The sequence below is a fragment of the Muntiacus reevesi genome, chromosome 7, assembly GCF_963930625.1.
Source record: "Muntiacus reevesi chromosome 7, mMunRee1.1, whole genome shotgun sequence".
Classification (NCBI taxonomy): Eukaryota; Metazoa; Chordata; class Mammalia; order Artiodactyla; family Cervidae; genus Muntiacus; species Muntiacus reevesi.
The window spans coordinates 83,250,417-83,271,757 of record NC_089255.1 but is presented as its reverse complement, the minus strand read 5'-3'; the positions used below and the strand labels follow the sequence as shown (position 1 = coordinate 83,271,757).

The following is a 21,341-nucleotide window of genomic DNA, read 5'->3' as shown; positions in this document are numbered from 1 at the left end:
TACAACTATGATGCCAATAAAACACCCACTGCGCTTTGCACAGGACCGCGCTTCACAAACGTTAGCAGCCACTGCTAACTTTCGCTCACTGTGGAAGGTAGCCTGACCCCGGACATTACTATTCTGTAGTGTCACTGTTGTTATTTGGAAACCAACAACAGATTGGGAGTGGGCAGGCTGGAGACCACCACCTGGGACCACGTCCCTTCAAAGTCATCAACCATTTCTGAAAAGCAAAACTAGGAGGGAAATCCTAAGGGAGAGAAGAAGGATCAAACGCCTGTTTGGCATATTCCAAATGAAAGGGCAGGGGCGTGCTCTGAGGGCCATGAGGCAAGGCAGCCGTCCACTGGCCTCCGCGTGCAGAGCTGACCTCTGTGGTCCTCCTGGAGGCAGCGATCAAGAGCTGGGGGGTGGGGGGGATGTCACCTTCAGTGGGACTGAGTCCAGGCTGATGGGGGTCAGGGCCGGAAGAGCCTTCTGCACTCGAGGGAGGAGTGTTTTCCTGCCCCATGGCTGCATGCGCTGCCCCCGTGCAGGGAGCTACCACCGACTTCATCTGCACCCAGGCCAGACAAGTTTGGGAGCCCTCCGTGCACCACCATGGGGAGTACCTGTCCTGGGCCACCTGGGTCCCTCAGCGCCGAGGATCTAAACCTCAGTTGGAGGCGGGGAACTTGGCTCCTCCCATCGACTCTGGCCTTCCTGCTATCAGGCTGCCCCCTGGGTCGTCTCAGTTCAGGGAGGGGGCACTGGATAGGAGTTGGGGGTAGGAACAGAGGGGTCGTGGCCGCCTGGGCTGATGCCAGTGAGCATGCATTGATTCCGCAGGCCCGGGATGCTGTCTCCCGCTCCACCAGCACACAAGCCTCTAAAGGACAAGGCCAGGGCCCACCCTGGCGGCTGCCCCCCTCACCCGCTGCAGAAATTCCGTCCGCTCCTTCTTCTTGTTCCGGCATCGGGCCGCCGCAACTTTGTTCTTCTCCCGACGCCGTTTCCTCCGCTCCTCTTCCTCGTCTAACTGTGGGGGCAAAAAGCCACGGATGAGACACCGAGGCAAGCCTGGCGGCCGGCTGCCCTCCCAAGACTCAGACAGACGGACGACCTAACCCACATCCCTCCATGAGTGAGCCGCCCTGCCAGCCCACTGGCCTCTTGGCAGGTGGGATGCAGCAGTTCCCAGCTGGCCCCAAGGATGCCCGCAGAGCAGGTGGGCATCCTGGGGAGGAGTCAGTGCCCCAGGAGGGCAGGGCCACGAGGGTTCTGCCAGAGTTCAGAAGGCCTGGAGCCTGGCGATCGCCTCACTCAGAGGTGACACCCAACAGGCGGTTTGTTCCCTGGCCTGGCGCGAAGCCTCTGGGCACTGTTTTCCAGGCCAGCGGCTCCCAGGCATTTCCTTTCAAAACACCTTGAGCATGAGTGTTGATTTTACCTTCTGCTCCACCCATTTTCACTCCCTGTCCTCCCTCTCGGGTCCTTCCGAACCCTCAGCTCTCTTCTGATGATGGAGCAGTCTTCCCACGCCCTCACCAGGTTCATCCTTCCCTCTGCCTATGCACTGAGGAAGGAAATGGCAACCCACTCCAGTATTCCTGCCTGGAGAATTCCATGAACCGAGGAACCTGGTGGGCTACAGTCCCTGGGGTGGCAAAGAGTTGGACACCACCGAGCAACTGAGCACCCATGCACACTGACTCTGCACTTTCTTTCTCTAGGATACCCACTTGCACCCCAAGACCCCAGGGGCTCCCCAAAGTGCCCTTCTCAGGACATAGGCAGAGGAGGCTTCCGAGTCTCTAGACTTACTTCCCTGGTGGCTCAGTTGGTAAAGAATCTGCCTGCAATGTGGGAGATCTGGGTTTGATCCCTGGGTTGGGAAGATCCCCTGGAGAAGGGAACAGATACCCACTCCAGCATTCTAGCCTGGAGAACTCCACAAACAGAGGAGCCTGGGTACAGTCCATGGGGTCGCAAAGAGTCGGACACGACTAAGTGACTTTCACACACACACACACACACTAGGAATCTTACCATGTGTGAAACAGGGCCCACCGAATGGGAAAGAAGAGGTTCACTGCCAGCCAATATGGACTTTCAGAGCTGTGGTTATTACTGTTTAATATTATTAATAATAACAAGAGCTGCCATCTGTTGCCCTCTTTGTTCAATGCTTTCAACATATCCTCACATATCCTCAACATATCCTCACACTCACAGTCTGATGAGGAAGTTCTATGACTGCCCCATTTCACAGACGGTGAGACTAAGGTTCACCCACTCAGTTTGCCCAAGGCCCTCCAGCGAGGAGATGCTAGAGTCAGGCTTCCCGCTCCGATTTCTCAGACGTCACCCTCCCTGATCTTGACCACAGCCCCAGCCCATCAGGATCACTTGGATGTGAAGCCTCTCGTGGTCTGCTGTCTGCTAGGGGATTCTGGAGGACACACAGGATCGGCCGGGCTGGACACGGCCCAGAGTCCGAGGCCACTGGAGAAGTCGTCGGCGGCCCTGGGCCTGCCAACCCTCTCACTTCTGGAGCCAGTGGGGGTGCTTCTGGCAGCCTGAGGCCTGGAACAAGGTCTCAGCCCGAAAGGGCTGCAGGCCAGGAAAATAAACAGCCTTTCTGCCTGCATTCCCGGCATGCTCCGGGAGCTCAGGACTGAGGGGTGAGCCGAAGACCGGCACCCACGGCCCCCGGCACAGGCCCTGGCAGAGGCCGCCCTGTCTCCTGGTCCACCACCTTGGAGCTTCTCCCTGACCCACGCCCTCCCGGCCTGGGAGGCTGGCTGGAGAGGTGCCCTGTCAACACGGCCGCACCCAAGCACCTCCCAGCCCCTTGGCCTCCTTTGAAACCGAACCAGAAGTGACAGCTCCTCTGGCTGACCTGCATCTGGGGAAATAGAAACCCGGACAAAGTTGATTCCGCCCAACCTCTACCTCACCCCCAACAAGGCCGAGGTAACCGTGACGACAGGCAGAGGGAAGGAACTGGAGGAAGTGGCTGGCAGTGCAACCTCCCCTCGGCCAAGAGGGTTTGCCCACAAACTGCCAAGGTGATGTGTGCAACCTGGGCCCTGCCAGGCGTGCAGGGCCTCCAGTCCCTCCCCCAGAGCAACCCTGGGGTTCTGGCAGAGCCTGGGAGATACAGCCTCTGTCCCCCAAGAGCCAGTTCCCTCCCCCACCCCTGTGGAGGGCCTCATCCTATATAAAGTTGGAAGACAACGGAAGCCGTGCTAGCAGCAGATGCAAAGAGGCTCAGTGCTGGAAGTTTAAGAGATCAGTTGGGCCAGGATGACACCCAGATGGGGGGCTGCTCTTCCTGCCCTCTGCAGCCACATTGGTCCCCTCCTACCCTCACACTAGACTTCAAATGTCTCACCTTCTCCAAGTCTGCCAGGGCCTCTTTTCCTATTGGTTAACTCTTCCAATGCTCAAGAGAAAATGTCACCTCCTCCAGGAAGGCTCCCTTGACTCCCGATTGAATTAACTGCTTTTTCCACCGTCTATGACAGCCAAGACATGTTGTGCGGTGCTCAGTTGCTTCGGTTACATCCAACTCTTTGCAACCCTATGAATGGTAGCCCACCAGGCTCTGTCCATGGGATTCTCTAGGCAAGAATGCTGGAGTGGGTTGTCATGCCCTCCTCCAGGAAGCCAAGACATGGAAGCAACCTAAATGTCCATCAACAGAAGAATGGATAAAGAAGATGTGGTACATATATACAATGGAATATTACTCAGCCATTAAAAAGAATGGAATAATGCCATTTGCAGCCACATGGATTGACATAGAGAGTGTCATACTAAGTGAGGTAAGTAAGTCAGACAGAAGGATAAATATCATATGCCATCCCTTATATGTGGAACCTAAAAATAAATGATACAAATGAACTTACTTACCAAACAGAAAGACTCACAGACTTAGAAAATGAACTTATGCTACCCGGCAGGTAAAGGACAGTTAGCGACTCTGGAATGGGCATGTGTACCCTGATATTTGTAAAATGGATAACCAATAAGAACCTATTGTGTAGCACATAATACCCTGCTCAATGATAGGTGCCACCTGGATGGGAGGGGAGTTTTGGGGAGAATGGATACCTGTCTATGTATGGCTGAGTCCCTTTGCTGTTTACCTGAAATTATCACAACATTGTTAATCGGCTATAATCCAGTACAAAATAAGAAGTTTAAAGCTTGGTTTAAAAAAAAAAAGAAAAAGAATTAACTGCTTTTTCAGCGCTACAGCCCTTTGAGTTCCCCGCTAGAAGAACCTCAATCACACCCCACTGTAATTCTCGGCTTCTGTAGGTAGCTGTCTCCCCTGATAGTCTGGAGGACAGGGGACCCGAGTAACCCCAGCACCTGGCACAGAACATGGCACTTAGGAGGGGCGCAGTGAATGTTAGTCAAATGAATGAATGGAATTAAAGATTTGAGAGAAAGATGCCACACGCTTGAATTCTGAGAAAGATGCCACAGGCTTGATTGATACAAAAGTGATTTGTTGCCTGTATCTGCATAACCTTTGCTCCAGGGCTTATAAGGAGCCTTCTCCGCCAGGGGTGGCCTCATCTCTCTGTCTGCAAGAGGCCAGCAAAGCTTGGGAATTGGGTGCTGCCTTGCCCAGAAACACACTGGCCTGAAGACGGAGTCAGGATCTGGGGTGCAGGCCGCCTATGGCTGTGAAAGTGAAAGAAAGTGAAAGTCGCTCAGTCATGCCTGACTCTTTGCGACCCCATGGACTATACAGTCCACGGAATTCTCCAGGCCAGAACACTGGAGTAGGTAGCTGTTCCCTTCTCCAGAGGATCCTCCCAACCCAGGGATCAAAGCCAGCTCTCCGGCATTGCAGGGGGATTCTTTACCAGCTGAGCCACAATGGAAGCACAAGAATACTGGAGTGGGTAGCCTTTCCCTTCTCCAGGGGATCCTCCCAACCCAGGGATCAAACCCAGGTCTCCGGTATTGCAGGGGGATTCTTTACCAGCTGAGCCACAATGGAAGCCCAAGAATACTGGAGTGGGTAGCCTATCCCTGCTCCAGCAGATCTTTCCGACCCAAGAAACAAACTGGGGTCTCCTGCATTGCAAGCAGCTTCTTTACTAACTGAGCTATCAGGGAAGCTCCCTATGGCTGTGGGGCAAGTGTACAAATCCCAAGCAGGACCTGAAAGCATCAGGCTGTGTGTACTTAAGCCCCAAACCCCCAGCACCTGTAGCACCGCTGGCTTCCAAGCCCATGCCTGGGCCTCTCCCACGCCTGTGTCCTGGCTTGGCTCACACAGACTGAATAAAGCAAGAAATGGCCGCACAGCCCCTTTGCCACACTTTCCCCTTTGAAACCGTGCTGCATCTCCCCCCAGTTCTCCTGCAGCTCTTTAAGAGCCCCCCAGAGGGCTTGGAGAAAAGGGACACTGAGTTCCTGCCAGAAGGAAGACAAGGGTTAGGCAGTGCCCTCGGCCCCTCCGTCCCCACGGGCTCACTCGGGCTCCTTTCGCTGGGCTTGCAGGGGCTGCGCTCTCTGCCTGGAGCTGTTTGGAGACCGGCTCAGCCCCGCCCCAGGCTTCCTTTTCTCCCCAGGCTTGAGGCCGCTGCCTTCTCCTAGATGCTCGCAGGATTCTCTAGGCATCTGCTCCTGCGTGGGTGAGAGACAGCACCGTGTTTTCAACGCACAGGGCTCCAGCATCTAAAACCGGAACCCTGAACGGGAGATGATGACTTTTTCTGCAGACACAGCTGGAGGATCCAGCATGTTTGAGGAGGAGGCAGCTTGAGCTTCAAGACTTTGAAAAACCATAGCCGGGGTGGGGGTGAGGGGGTGCAGGCGGGTGGAGTAAGCAGATCGTTCCCTGTCCTCCAACTGGGTTCTGGCTCTGGGTTTCCCCAATTCCCAGGACGGCCCAAAGACAAAGCTATCTGTGTTCTGGCAGTGACAGGGGGCCCCCACCATTCTCCACCTTGGAGGGCCAGACCTGGGGGTCCGGATCATGGCCAAGGAGGCCCTCGCTGTTGAGCAGTCCCTCCTCAGACAGACTGTCCTCAAGTCCCCCGAGGAAGCCCAGGGCAACCCTGGCCCCTGTTCTAGCTGACTGTCCATGGTATGAGTGGCTGACCTGAGCTGGGCTGTATTCTCCAACAGGAAATCTGAAACTAAACTGCTGGGCCGGGGGGCGTGCAGGCTGGGCAATCGATTTCAACCCAGAGAAGCAGAAGGATCAGGCTGCTGATGTGTTGAGATGAGCAGAGACCACCCAGCAAGACAGAAACAGACACTTGGCTATAGAAGCGAGTCGGACAAAAAGAGGGAATGGGCGAGAGAGTGGGAGAAGCAGAGCCTGGACAGGGTGTGGTGAGCAAGGGGCCCAGGGCACAGATTTAAGGAGGTGCTCAACTCCGGAGCTTGTGCCAGGGCAGGGTCAGCACCCGAGGGTGGGTGTCTCCTTAAATGTCACGCCCGGGGCATCTGGCTTGCTGCATCCTGTCCAAACCCCGAGAGACAGAGGGAGCTCCAGACAGAGAAAGGTAGAGACAGGGAAGAGAGAACACAGAGAGACAAGATGGGTGGAGAGACAGACAAAGGGCATGGGGCAGAGCCACAGAGACAGAAACACAGAGACGTGGCCACAGGCCGATGGTACAGACAGACAGAGGGACAGACAGCGGACAGACAGGAGCACTGACTCCACCCCTGCAGAGGCCTGACTGTGCTTCGTCTCCTCAGGGTCCATGATGGATATGTCTGATTCTACCCTGGAAATTCCTCCATTGGTCTGCAGGGAGCTGGAGAAGGTTTCTGCCTCTTGCCACTGAAAGATACCTGGGACACCAGGGTCCGGCTCTTGTGAAGTCAGGTGATGCCAAGTGTGCAGAGGGTGGTCCCCAGGAATCCAGGAGAGAAGGCCTACCCAGGAGCAATGCTTCTAGAACAGCTGGGCAAGCGGCAAAGCCTGGATGCAGAAGGGCTCTTGAGCAAACAGAGGTGGGTCACCTCAGCAGGAAGGAAACCCTGGGGATTCGGGGCCCCAGGGGTTAAATGGACCCAGGAAATCAACCAAGACAGGCGTACTATCTTCCTCACTTTCATGGATGTGCAAACTCATGATGTCAAGACACCAAGGCTGCCTAGAAAGGCAGTGACAGCTTTGAATCCAGGCCTTTGGGGCCCAGGGTCTGAGCGTCTCCTACTCTTAGAAGCAGGGGTGGTCTGGGTAACAGGACCCCGATCGACCTTTCAGCTCCACGCCCAGGGATGGAACTATTAAGCACTTAACTGTGAGGACAATGACCAGTTTATTTTTTCCTGCCTGGGTATTCCTCTCTTTTTTTAATTGGAGGATAATTGCTTTACAATATTGTGTTGGTCTCTGCCATACAAAAGCATGGATCAGCCACAGGTATACATGTGTCCGCTCCCCCCCGGAACCCCTCTCCCATCTCCTTCCCCATCCCACCCACTCCAGGTCGTCACAGAGCACTGGGCTGAGCTCCCTGGGTCACACAGCTATTTATTTCATGTATCTGCCTGGGTATTTTTAAGCAAAGCATATTTGTTGTGCAACTAACACGCGAGTGTAGCACAAAAGCAGCATCGTTTACGGGAGGGGGGGCCCACCCCGCTGCAGTCATGACTCTCGGGCCGCGTCTGCCAGCCACGTGGCTCTCACACGGCGGCAAGTCCCCCAGATGTGATTTTGAATCCTGACATTTCATAAGCATTTCCAAATATGTATCTTGCAGACCCACAAAGAGACAGGATGAGAAAAAGCAATGACGCTTGGGAGCCCCAGGCCCGGCAAACACAGAAACTCTCACATGGACAAAGCAATAGAGGAAAGGACAATGAAACAAGTGCCCAGCAGAAACCAAGAGGGGAACATCGAGTCAAACCCCGGGTGCCGAGCAGAGTGGTGAAGGGCTGACTTATCTCAGACTGAAACTGTCTCCCAGGCAGACAGAAGTGGGCTTATCTGAGACCTGGGCCATCAAGGTTGTCAGCATGAACTTTGGGGTCTGAGAGGCCTGGGTCCACCCTAGCAGCTCTGTACACCAACTCTTCCTGTATGTTGCCTTTTTTGCTGGAAAATGTTATATGTTGAATAAAATTTTCTATAATTTTTTTTTTTTTTAATGCTCCGGGGCAAGTCCCTCAGCCTCTCTGAGCATCACTTGTACAAGGAGGGCACTGAGCCTTGCTGCACAGGGTTGCCATGACGACTTAAGTCTCATCCCAGAGCTGAGGACACAGGAAGGGCTCTGAAAATGCCAGCTTCCCTGTCTTTCTAGGTGAAGTCAGGGCTGCCCCAGGCCCACCTCCCACACAGAGAGAACCTGGCATAAAAGGAGCCCTGGGGAGCGACTGCAGGATGATGCTTCAGGGCATGCGAGTTGTCAGTGGGCAGGCCTGAGTGACCGCCCTCACGCCTCTGAGTCGAGCCCTGGCCAGGCCCGCTGGGATGCATCCCCCCTCCTTCCGTGGAGGAGCCACATTTCAACACCAGGGACCCACGAGCACCCTGGGAAGTAAACACCCAGATACCAAACATACCAGACATTCTCCCACATATACACAGCTGCCGGGAGCTGGGGGCTGTGGGCCCTGCCCACCCCCCTGCCCACCCCCTGCCCAGGACCCTCTATATGCACTGAGTGATTTCAGCCACCACCGCGTCTCGAATGCCAACCGAGCCTTTATTTTCAGGGCCAAACATCCACGGTCCACTGGATGCTCGATCCAGACTGTCCTCAACTGGTGGCTTCATCTCTCTTCTCCACCCTCGCTGGCAACATTGCTCACCATTTACAGGCCTCACCCCCTCATCTATCCCTCCCCATGTCTCCAGTTTTGACCAGACAGGCCATCCAGTTCTACATCCTACATCGTCCTCAGATTTGCTCTCCACTCTCTAACCGCCTGCCGCTTTCCAGGCTTTCTCTCTCTGTCTCTCTCTCTCTCTCTTCTGCTCCACCTCCTGGGAGGCCTCCTGACCGTGTACAACCATCCTCTACTCCAGCCATTGGAGGGACGTTTCTAAAATGCAAATCTGATCCAGTTGCTGACCTTCAGGGGCTCCTCATTACCCTCAGGATAAAGCCCAAGCTCCTTAATACAGCCAACGAGGCACCCGGTGACTTGGCCCCACCTGCCCTGGTCTCACCTCCCATCTATCCCCATCCTACACACCCTGGTCCTGCAACACTGAGCCTCTACTATACCTCACACTTCCCTGGCCTCATGCCTCTGCCTCTGCCTCTGCTGTCCCCTTGGTTTACTTTCATTGCTATACATTCAGTTCAAGCGTGACCTCCTACAGGAAGTCCTCCCTGATTCTCCTCCCTTCCAAGTTGGGGAGGTGTTCCTCTGCTCTGGGCTTCCATAGAACTTTGAGCTTATCCTGGCCTCTACTGTGCTGTATTCTAGCCCCAGTTTCTGCCTCCACTAAAACGGGAGTTCCATGAGGGCAAAGTCCGTATTTTGTTGACTTTCTGTGTGCCCCGCACCTCGTAGAGTTTATAGCCATCAGTAGCACTCAATAAACGTTTGCTTAAGGGAGGCCTGATCCCCAGGGCTGGGGACCTGGACAAGAACCCAGGACTCCTGACTCCCAACCCAGTGCCCCTTCCAACTACCCCCAGTGTCAGGCTGTAATCCAACGCTTTCACCTATAAGCAAACCCACACATCTGGATGCCATGCTCACTCAAAGCTCCAGCCCAGCCAACCACCAGGTGAAGGCTCTGAACAGGAGCTGGCAGAGGCAACGGCTGCACCTGCCAATTCGCTGCGCTTGGCTCTCCTGGCTGGGGGCGAGCGCAGGTGGAGAGGTGGCTGCTCAGGGCACTGGGCCTCTGCAGGAAAACGCGAGGAGCAGCAAGGGCTGCAAGCTACCCTCCATCCTGAGGTTCTGGAACTAAGACCTAGAGATGGTTGATTCCTGCAGCATCCGAAGGCCTGGGAACTCAACTACAGGGAAGCAGAGTGAGTCTGCCCAGAGGGCCAGACAGTGGTGAGACCACCCAGAACCCCACTGCTTTCTGGAAAAAAGCAGGGAATACCTCCCTTAGGGAATGAAAGCCCGCTCCTATTCTTCTTGTTGCATTAGAGCCATGGGGGATCCAATCAAACAGACTTCTCTGAGGTCTTGCATCTCAGTAAGAAGAAGCATCTCGAGACCCCTGCCTCATGGGCCTCAGTCAAAATCTTCTCCAGGGTTAAGAGAACCTCTAAAAAAATAGGCCACCCAAGGCCTGAGGCTGGTTTATATGCACCCAGTAAGAAAGGGCCATTCTCTTAAAAGCAGTGGAGAACAGCCTGTTTCCACCGCCAAGAAAAGGCAGCATTGTGTTTGGAACAAAGTCTGAAACAGCCGACTGGGCAGGGCGGCACCCATCTGAGGATGGCCCTGCTGAGGGAAGGACAACCTCTGTTACCGTGAAAGTGAGGGGGAGGCTGGGAGATAGAGGCAAAACTCACCTTGGCTCAGGCAGAGGAAGAGAAAAAGGACAAAGGTTGCCGGGAAATCCTTTTGAGGACAAGAGCTATTTGAAGAATGATGGGTCGTTTTTTGTTGAAATCTGTCTATTCCAGGCCTGTTTCATATTTATGGTTTAGGGCGGTTTGGTTTCCCACTAGGCAATCAATCAGTTTTCTTGCCCAATTGACATTCACTTCAAAAATATGAGAAAAGGAGAGAAATAGTGGCCTCCGCATATGACATTTCCCCACCCCCAAAAGAATGGTCAGAAGCAGAATATACCTGACGGGAAAATCCATTTTCTTCGCAAAAAGAGTTAATCATACAATAGAAACTGGGTCTTTAACAACAGCAACAACAAGCCGTGTGATATACCTTGATTGCACAGGGGAAAAAAAAAAAAATAGAGACAAGAGCCCCCACAAGTGACTGAATGACAGTCTATAATTAAATGAAAATGCAGCTGTTGCCAAGAATATTTATGAACTGGTCTGTTCTGAAAGTCCCGAGATGGACAAAGTAGAAGAACATTTCAAGTGCCATCATCCTATTAAAGTGTTGGAAGTCATCTGTCTTTCATCATGAAGGTGAAAAACAAGGTCCTTGGCTTAATTATTCTCCACCAGCACAGTTCTGTTTAATCTGTATGCAGGGTGTGCAGCTGAAATACAGATTTCAGCCAATTTCTTTCAGACACAAGGCACAAATAACAAATCGCTGAGCGAAACGGAGACCTCTACTTTGAGGGAACAGAAAGCCAGCTAATAAAAATCCCATCCAGATGACAGTGGTCAAAGGAACTCACAGCCAGGGATGCCTGGCCTGGAGCATGGAAGGGTGATTTCACCATGCATGACTTATGCAACAAAATGGTTGTAGTTAAAGTTCATAGCGGGCGAAGGCGGGGCTTCGTAGCATCTAGACAGATGACAGGGGCAGAGAGCCTCCCCTCCCCAGTTCTCAGACCAGAGCTGCTGAGAACTCTGGGCCAGATACAGCAAGTGAAGGCTCCTTTGGCATCAGAACAGTGTATCTGATTCTCTCCCTTCTACAACAATAAAGGAGCTGGCCTATTGACAAGCTCAGGCAGCTTAATTAATTGGGAAGTTCCTTTGGGTGTGAATGCTGGCAGCAGGAGCATCTCGAGACCTGGAAATAACTGCTTTGGAAATGCTAAGGTGTTTGCAGACTCAGAGAACAACGCTGCCTTACACAGACTCGGATACCACATGATGGCATGCAGGTTCCTCCAGGAAACTTGAGATAGGTTTGGAGAAAAATGTGGCTTCAAGCCCTTGTAGCCATTCTCTGAGAGAACCATCACCAGTAGGAGCTGGAAGGAATGTTCAGTTCTGAGAACATCAGAACCTACTGGAGGGCTTCTGATATCACAGATTCAAGGGCTCCACCCTCTAGAGAGTCTGCTTTAGTAAGTTTAGAGTGAGACTCAGGAGTCTTTGCTTCTCACACACTCCCAGATGCCACTGGGTCTGCGCACCTGACTTGAAATAGAGCTGACTCACTGGAAAAGACCCTGATGCTGGGAAAGATTGAAGGCAGGAGGAGAAGGGGACAACAGAGGATGAGAAAGCTGGATGGCATCACTGACTCAATGGACATGAGTTTGAGCAAATCCCGGGAGTTAGGGAAGGACAGGGAAGCCTGGTGTGCCACAGTCCACGGGGTCACAAAGAGTTGGACAAGACTTAGCAACTGAACAACAACAACAACAATGATATCGATACACTAAATTGATAAAGGTGATATTTTATTAAGGGGCTCAAATTGTATCATATACTTATTAGAGTCATTCAATATGAATATAAAGATGAGTTTTAGTTGATGCAAAAATCTTAAACTCAGAGGTCATCCGGGAAAGTTGCAAGTTTCTGATAGCTTCAGGATCCAAATTATTCCTGTCTTATGTTTCCCCTGCACACACAGATCGGTAGTTGCAAATGGGTGTGTATGTGTTACATAGATACACATACACATACACACGTAAATAATGGTTTTCCAGCTTGCCCTGCAATCTCAAGGCGCAGGAGTAAACAGAAGTAGCAGAAAGAGCTTTGTTCTGAACAAAACAGATCACCTGGCACCAGATGTCACCTTGGCAGTGCCCTCCAAAGTGTCAGATTTGATCACTAACAGGTATGAGCATGGGTGTAGAACTTGCTTTAAAAAAAAAAAAGATTAGATAAAATTATGCCTTAAAAATGAGACTCTGGCAAGTTAATCTCTCTGAGCTGCTGGTTCCCTAACAACTAGCAGTACTAAAAAAACATCTACCTCATAAGGTTTTTGAAGAGATCAAAGGAGATAATCTATGTAAAGCAGTTTTCAAACCATAAAATCCACTGCTCACGTGATCCTTCTGTCCTTACTCCTTCAAAGGCAAATGTCCTTACTCCTTCAAAGACCTGGGCCGGTTTGTAAGGTAACATGGGTTTCAACCAGTGGCTACAGATTAGAAACACCTGCCGGCCCCACCCAGACCAACTGAGCTAGAATCACTGGGATGAATTTCAGGATTTTTTTAAAAAACACTCTCCAGGGGATGCTAACGAGTAAGCAGGATTGCGCCATATTTCCTCCCAAGTTCCATACAAAACCCTGCCAGGCTGCTCCCATTGCTTCTGCAGGGCCACTAGCAACAAAAGAAAGAGGAGAAAATATCCCTAACCAGACCCTGGCTTTTTCACCGCTACTGGCCTAAAACGGGCGGTGGGGGGTATTAATCACCATAGCCACTAATTCTAGAGCATCGATACACGCTGTGTAGCATCACGGCTGTGGCATCACCGCATCACACATGCTATACGATTAACATACATTATCCCTTTTAATCTTCGCTGTTTGCAAGTGAGGTAGATATTATGCTTGCCCATTTTTACAATAGCTTTGAGATAAAATTCACACATACCATACAATTCAGCCCACTTAAAGTGCACAGTTCAATTGCTTTGAGCAGATTAACAAAGTTGTGCAGCCATCACAATTAATTTTACAGCATTCCCATCACCCCCAAAAGAAACTTCACACCTTTGAGCCATCACCCCCACTTCTCCCATCTCCCCCGACCTTAGGCGTCAGGGAACCAGTTCTCCTTATCTCTATAGATTTGCCTCTTCTAGACATCTCATAACAATGAACTCACGCAACATGTGGTCTTTTGTGACAGGCTTCTTTCACGTAATGTTTGCAAGGTCCATCCATGTCGTGGTATGTACTTTATCCCTTTTTATGGCCAAATAATATTCCATGATATGGATATGGCACCTTTTATTTACCCATTCATCAGCTAATGAACATTTGGGTCGTTTCCACTTTTGAGATATTGTGAACACTGCTGTGAAGTTTCTGTGTTAATTTCTCTCGATCACATATACCTAGGAGTGGGATTGCTGGGTCATAGAGAAAAGAAAAGGGCAACCCACTCCAGTATTCTAGCCTGGAGAATTCCATGGACAGAGGAGAGTGGCAGGCTACCGACCACTGGGTTGCAAAGAGTTGGACACGACTGAGGGATTAACACGCTTTCACTTCATGGTAACATGATGTTTAGCCTTTTGAGGAACTGCCAGATTGTTTTCCAAAGCATCTGTACCATTTTACACTCCCATGACCAGTGTATGAGGATTACAGCTTCTCCACATCCTTACTAATACTTGTCCTTATCTGTCCTTTTTATTACAGTTATCCTAGTGGGTGTGAAGTGGTACCTCATTGTGGTTTTGATTTGCATTTCTGTGATGGCTAATGATGTTGAGCATCTTTCCATGTGCTTATTAACTATTCACGTATCTTCTTTGGAGAAATGTGTATTGAGATACTTTGTCTCAAATGTGTATTTGAGATACTTTAATTAGGCTATTTGTCTTTTAAATAGAATTTTAATCATTCTTTATATATTCTAGATACAAATCCATTATCAGGTCTATAATTCACAAAAGTTCTCATTCTGTGGATCATCTTTTCACTTTTTGTCCTTTGAAGCACAACAGTTTTTCATTCTGATGATGTCCAAATTATTTTTCATTGCTTGTGCTTTTGGTGTCATGTCTAATCCAAGGTCACATAGATTTGTGGCTTTTTCTTCCTTTTTCTTCCAAGAGTTTTGTGTTTTAGCTCTTACAATAGGTCTTTGATCCAATTTGAGCTAATTTTTGTATCTGTTGTGAGACAGGGAGGAAGCTGAAGCTCAAATGTCTAGTAACCTCTCTAGAGCCAGACTGTTCCAATCAGCAGTCCTGCTTAGCTACATGGCTTCCAAAGAGCCAAGGTTCTGTCCCGGCATTGGTTCAGGGGAGAGTCAGGGAGAAAGGGCACGGAGGCATGCCATGGGGGCGCTTGTCACCCAAGACAGGCATGTGCACCATGCTTAGTGAAGGGGATGCTGCAGTCAAATGGCAGAGCACCACCAGTGAGCCCCCCAGAGGCCCGCATATGCACAGGTTCTCAGCCCATCAACTTCCCTCCCAGTATCTCTGCAGCCAGCCTGAATCTGCCCCAGTGTCCTTCTTGGTCTCCGAGCTCCAGCTCTACTGAAGTTGTCTTGTATTTTGGGGGCACAGTAGAGGGGAAAGAGATGTGGTTGGCTCAGATTTGGCTCCCCTGGTCGCTCAGGTGGTAAAGAATCTGCCCACAATGCAGGAGAACCAGATTCAATCCCTGGGTCAGGAAGAACCCCTGGAGGAGGGAATGGCAACCCACTTTAGTATTCGCGCTTAGAGAATTCCATGGACAGAGGAGCCTGGCGGGCTACAGTCCACAGGGTCACAAAGAGTCAGACACGACTGAGCACCTAACACTTTCACTTTTACACCTTCAGAATTGTTCAACCAGAGGAGGACCCGTTAGGGGACTCAGTTTCCCAACTCTGAGTCCATATTGCCAGCGGGTCTGGGGACACCAACGTAAGATGACCAGCATTGATAGGACTGCTAAAAATACCGAGGATTCTTGGGAAACTAGCAATGCCCTTAATACCACAGGAAATGAGATAAGAGGTCACTCAGGGCAACTTAGTGGAAACCTGAGTGTTGAAGGGCCTTTTCATTCACAGTGTGTGATGGTAACTAAAACTCTGGCTATATCTAAACAACATAAACAACCAGAAACAGGAAGGTCAGCTTGCCTCTCTGAAACCCTGGTCATGGATACAACACATTGGAAAGACCCCTGCTGTCAGAAACTCTAGTGTGATTCACTGCAAGTGGACTCAGAGCCTAGTAAAGGTGATGTAAGGGTGTGATGACTATAGTCAAGCTATCTTTACACACAGTACCTCGCTTTATGTTCACCATGAAATTTCAAGAGTTTTAGTTTTCTCCTTTTGCAGACAAGGAAACTACACTTAAAAAGATTAGCTGACTTGTCTAAAGCTGTCCAGGGAGTAGGCGAGGGAGCCAATTTTGAAGCCAAAAGCTTGAACCCAAGCCCAAAGCTCTTTCTAGGCCTAAGAAGCACCCCGTGTGCTTAGGAAGCCAGGTTGCTGCCCCACTCCCCTGACACCTAGACACCTCCAAACACTCAGGCCACTCACCACCTCCAAGGGTAAAGTACCACAAGCAAACGAAAGCCCAAGAATCAATTTTTGAATCAATGACAAAAAATAACTTGCCTGATTGACTCATTTGAAAAGTCATTGCAGTCATGTCTTACATTTGTTGTGTATCTTCTTAAGTGCCAGGCATTATGTGAAGCACTTCTTTACCTGCATTAGTTCACTTAATTATACAGCAACACTAGAAGGTAGGAGCTATTATTATCCCCATTTCAAGGCAGAGATCTAAGAAGGCAGCATGGGACTCCTTGAACTTTTCAGAAGTGTCTGATTTCTGCTAAGAACATTCAGATCCAGCCATGTCCCCATCACCACCTCTCCAAGGGGCCTGGTGCTAGGATAACATTCTTTTGACATTAAAAAAGAAGTTTGGAATCAAAACTGCAATGAGATATCACCTCACACCAATCAGAATGGCTATCATCAAAAAATGCACAAACAACAAACGCTGGAGAGGGTGTGAAGAGAAGGGAACACTACTACGCTGCTAGTCAGAATGAAATTGGTACAGCCACTACAGAGAACTGGAGAAGGAACTGGCAACCCACTCCACTATTTTTGCCTGGAAGATCCCATGGACGGAGGAGCCTCGGGGGCCACAGTCCATGAGGTCACCAAGAGTCAGACCCGACTGAGCGATTTTCACATACACATATTTGTCTGTAAGCCATTTGAGTTCGTTTTGTGGCTCAGCTGGTAAAGAATCTGTCTGCAATGCAAAAGACCTGGGTTTGATCCCTGGGTTGGGAAGATCCCCTGGAGAAGGGAAAGGCTACCCACTCCAGTATTCTGGCCTGGAGAATTCCATAGACTGTATAGTCCAGGGGTTGCAAAGAGTTGGACACGACTGGGTGACTTTCACTCTCACTACGGAGAACAGTATGGAGGTGCCTTAAAAAACTAAAAATAGAGCTACCGCATGACCCTGCAATCCCACCCCTGGGCATATATCCAGAGAAAAACACGATCCGAAAGGATACGTGCACCCCAATGTTCATTGCAGCACTGTTTACAATAGCCAAGATATGGAAGCAGCCTAAATGTCCATCGACAGATGAATGAATAAAGATGTGGTACATATATACAACGGAATATTACCCAGCCATTGAAAAGAATGAAATAATACCATTTGCAGCAACGTGGATGGACTTTGAGAGTGTCATACTGAGTGAAGTAAGTCGGACAGAGAAGGAGAAACATCATATGCCATCCCTTATATGTGGAATCTAAAAAGAAATGATACAAATGTACTTACAAAACAGAAAGAGACTCACAGACTTAGAAAATGAACTTATGGTTGCTGGGGGAAAGGGATAGTTAGGGAGTTTGAGAAGCTATATTCAAAATGGATAACCAACAAGCACATGGAACTCTGCTCAAAGGTACGTGTCAGCCTGGAGGGGAAGGGGATTTGCAGGAGAATGGATATATATATACATGGCTGAGTCCCTTTGCTGTTCATCTGAAACTACCACAACATTATTAATTGGCTATACCCCAATAGCAAATTAAAAGTTTAAAGTCTGGAAAAAAAAAGTTTGGGACCTTGCGAATGCTCAGGTTATGGTATGAAATAAGAGTAAATACCACAGGGGCCAAAGTTAAACACATGCGTGGCTATCTTTAGCTATCACTCATTCGCCCTCAGATTCAGTGATTAAAGGTGGGGGGAGGTGGAAGCTAACCGCTTTGGAAAATGTACTAACAAAGAGTGACGGAACTAAAGTGGAAACTTAGGATTTCAAAGATGAGTTGGGAGATTCTATTCCAAGAAGGGACAGATTGGATCTCTCTGCCAAGCAAGTACGAGACAGAAAAAGCATCTGAGTCAGAGGGAAGAAGGCCAACGCTATTCCAAAGAGCCACAAATTAAAAGCCAATTATGCAAGGCTTGCGAAAAAATGTCAGTGGGCTGCCTTTATGTTTTAAATCACTAAAAACACAAGCACGCTTAGGCCAACATTTACCCAGCACATCAGCTGGTCTGGGGCAATTTTTTGCTCAGGCTAAACATGGATGAACTTTTTGGTGAGCAAACTCTTAAGAGTGAGCACACCTTCTAAGACCACATGATAGTTCATTGATTCAAAGTCCCACTTCTTCCAAAGGGGAAAACCTTCTAAATGTTCTAGAGGGTCCCCTAGAGAAGTTGGGAAGTGACCAATGTGAAATCCACAAACAGGTAGGTATCCTCTCCTGCTTTCAAGATGGTGAGGATAAGGATCTAGTCACCACATGGACTCTGTGCTGGAAAGGCAGACCATGATGGAATGAAGACACTGATTCCTAGGGAATCAGAAGAGTACAAGAAGTACAAACAGAAAGTCAGGTTCCCAAATGTAGCCAAGTACTCCCTGGGCCCTCTAAATACACAGATTCCCTGGACCCTCAGAGATTCTGAGTGCCTGGGCCTAAGGTTGGGTCTGGGAATCTGGATTCATAAGAAGCTTTCGAAGTGGTTCTGATGATCAATCAAGTTTGGGAATGGCTGGTTTGATTTTCATTGTGTCCTCTTGCCTGTAGCCTGAAGTCCCTTATGCTCACAAACAGAAGAGAAAAAAAAAAAAAAAAAGGACAAATGCCTAGAAGTTAGAATTGGGAGATATAGAAACTAAGGGATGGAAAGTTTAAGTGAGTTGCCGAGTCGAGGCAACTAATTAATGTTCAAACCACCAAGCATGTCTTAACATACAATCTATAGATGAGGTGGGGTTCCCTTGTGGCTCAGACGGTAAACAATCTGCCTGCAATGACGCAGGAGACCCAAGTTCAATCCCTAGGTCGGGAAGATCACCCTGGAGAAGGGAATGGCTACCCACTCCAGCATTCTTGCCTGGTGAATTCCATGGACAGAGGAGCCTGGCAGGCTACAGTCCATGGGTCACAACTAGTTGGACATGACTGAGTGACTAACACTTTCATAGGCCAGGCACTGACCACTGTCTGGTGGAAATAAAAAGGAAGGAATGAAAGATGTAGTCCCCATCCTTGGAACCTAAACACAGAACACAGCTCAAAAGCAGGCTGGTGTGAAATGGGCTGGGTAGAAGGCAATAGGGGGTGGTGGGGACTGCGGAGAACTGAGGCCCATGTGCCAACGCACTGAGCGCCTGCTACGCAGTTCCAGCTTCCTGGTGCATACAAGGGTGTGGGCCTAGAAGGGCCACACATTCTGGGTTTTTCAAAGAAGCCAAAAAGTCCACATTTCCTGGCTTTTAAATATAGCAACTCTTTCAATTAAAAAAAAAGAAAGAAACCCACACGGTGAAGGCCAAACAAGATTCATCTGTAGGCTGACTCCTGCCTGTGGAATGACAGTTTGCAATCTCTTTTTTAAAAGGTCATCCAGGCTAACCTCCCATGAACTTGAGTCCCTATGGGAGCACCCCAGAGTGGCATAGAGGGTAAAGGGTTCTATCCAGCAGGTTGTTAAAGTAGAGCTTGGTGGGGGGGCAGGGGTGCAAGGACAGGGCTTCTGGTCTCCCTCCCCCACTACCGGAAACGCATTCCAGGCCCAGAGGCAGGGCGCGGCCACCGCAACCAGAGCAGCCCACTCAGAGATGACCCAGCTGGGGCAGGCCAAGACCTCCAGGACAATAGAGAGTGCTCGGTGGACGAGTACAGCTTTAAGAGGCTACAGAACAAAAAAATGGAAGAAGGATGGAAAGCTCTGGAGAAAGCCAGGGAACAAAGCTGCCTTGAAAAGGAGTACAGGAAAGGAAAGAAGAGGCAAGAAAGAAGCATCAGCTCTAAAAATGCCATAAGTCACAATAAAACATGCCCACATGCCCTAGCCAACACGCAATCTGGCCACTGGCCATCCATTTGGTCTACTGAATTTGTCTTCATGACACTGACCACTACCTGGCCTTTGATATTGTATGTGAATTTGCTTCTTCTCGGATGTCCCACTCCAAATACATAGTCTAAGAGAAGGTGGGTTTTTGTCTACTTGGCTTATGGTTCAGTATCCAGTGTCTGGCCCAGTGCTTGGCACGCAGTGGATGCTTAGCAAGGATATGCTGGACAAACGGACTGCAGGAAAGCAGCTGGCACCAAAATAGTTTCACATGATGCGTCAACCATATAATAATAACAACATCAGCACAAAGCACTTTATCATTACAAAACCTGTCCTTTAACTTAATTCCTCCGATTTTCTCTTACGCAACTGCTTTGTGTATTTGGACATGGCCCAAGAGGCTGCTGGCCTCCACGAGGCGGACAGCCCAAGAGCCGACTGGGATGGAGCTGCCTGCACAGCGGCTTGGCCTGTCCACTCTGTGGGGGCCTGGGAGATGAGACGGCTGCAGAACTGCCAGGCTCAGCGCTAATCAGGCCACGTCATCAAAATGATGGAACATTCTGGGACCAGGTTCATCCCGCCTCCCCAGCCTGCTAGAGCACTGATTAGAAGCCTGGAAGGCAGGCAGTGAGCACAAAGGGCAGCAGAGCATGAGGTTAAAGCTTTGGCTGAAAAGCCAGACTGCCTGGGCCTGTTTCCCAGCTGCACAGCCTTGGATGTCCCCAAGACTTGTTGACGGCATCCATACTGTGGGCGTAACAATAACAACAGTAATAATAATGACTTCAAGAGGGTTCTCAAGAGGGTTTGGTGAGACGCTTCGCAGAGCGTGCCCAGCATTGTGCCAGGGGCACCCCCCAGGTACAGCAGCAGCGTCTTCCCCGTGCGGCTCCCAGCTCTGCCATCCTCCAGCTGGGCAACCCCACGTGACTTGACTTCTTCCTCTCTGGATCTCAACTACCTCTTCTTTTATTTTTTTATTTTTAAATTAAAAAAAAAATTTCTTTTGGCCACACCTCTTGAGCTGAGGGATCTTAGTCCCCCAACTAGGGACTGAACCCTGGCCCTCTGCAGCAGAAGCATGGAGCCCTAACCACCGGACTGCCAGGGAAGTTCCAACTTCCTCTTCTTTAAACTAGAGGAGAATCAGGTCACCAGAACCAGGTAAGGAACAAAAGAGATCATATGTGTTAAGCCTTTAGCAAAAGGCCTGCTACATAATAAATGCTTCATAGATGTGAATTTGTATCTTACGGTTATTCAAGAAACTTTTACGAGTCCAAAGTGCCACTGTGAAAATTCACCAAAGGCAGTGTGCCACATGCAAATGACTCTTCAGGACTTAAGGTTCCCCAGTGGCAAGGTTCTCTCTCAGCTCCCTTTATTTTCCAGTTGCTCTCAGAAGGGACCCCCCTCCCACCTTGGGTCTGACCTAGCGCATCACAGGTCGGTTCCCAGTGCAGGGCTGACCTTACTCCACGCCAGCGCCTCCGT

The 21,341-nt window shown here is 49.9% G+C and overlaps 1 protein-coding gene across 2 annotated transcripts in view; it reads right to left on the bottom strand.

Moving 5' to 3' along the window:
• The window catches only part of JDP2 (Jun dimerization protein 2), a 46,437-nt gene that overhangs the window by 11,237 nt on the left and 13,859 nt on the right, over positions 1 to 21,341 (bottom strand). For both annotated transcript variants that reach the window (XM_065940939.1, XM_065940938.1), the window contains exon 3: positions 917 to 1,021. In XM_065940939.1, the coding sequence (XP_065797011.1) occupies positions 917 to 1,021 (105 nt within the window). The remainder of the gene's footprint in view (positions 1 to 916; positions 1,022 to 21,341) is intronic.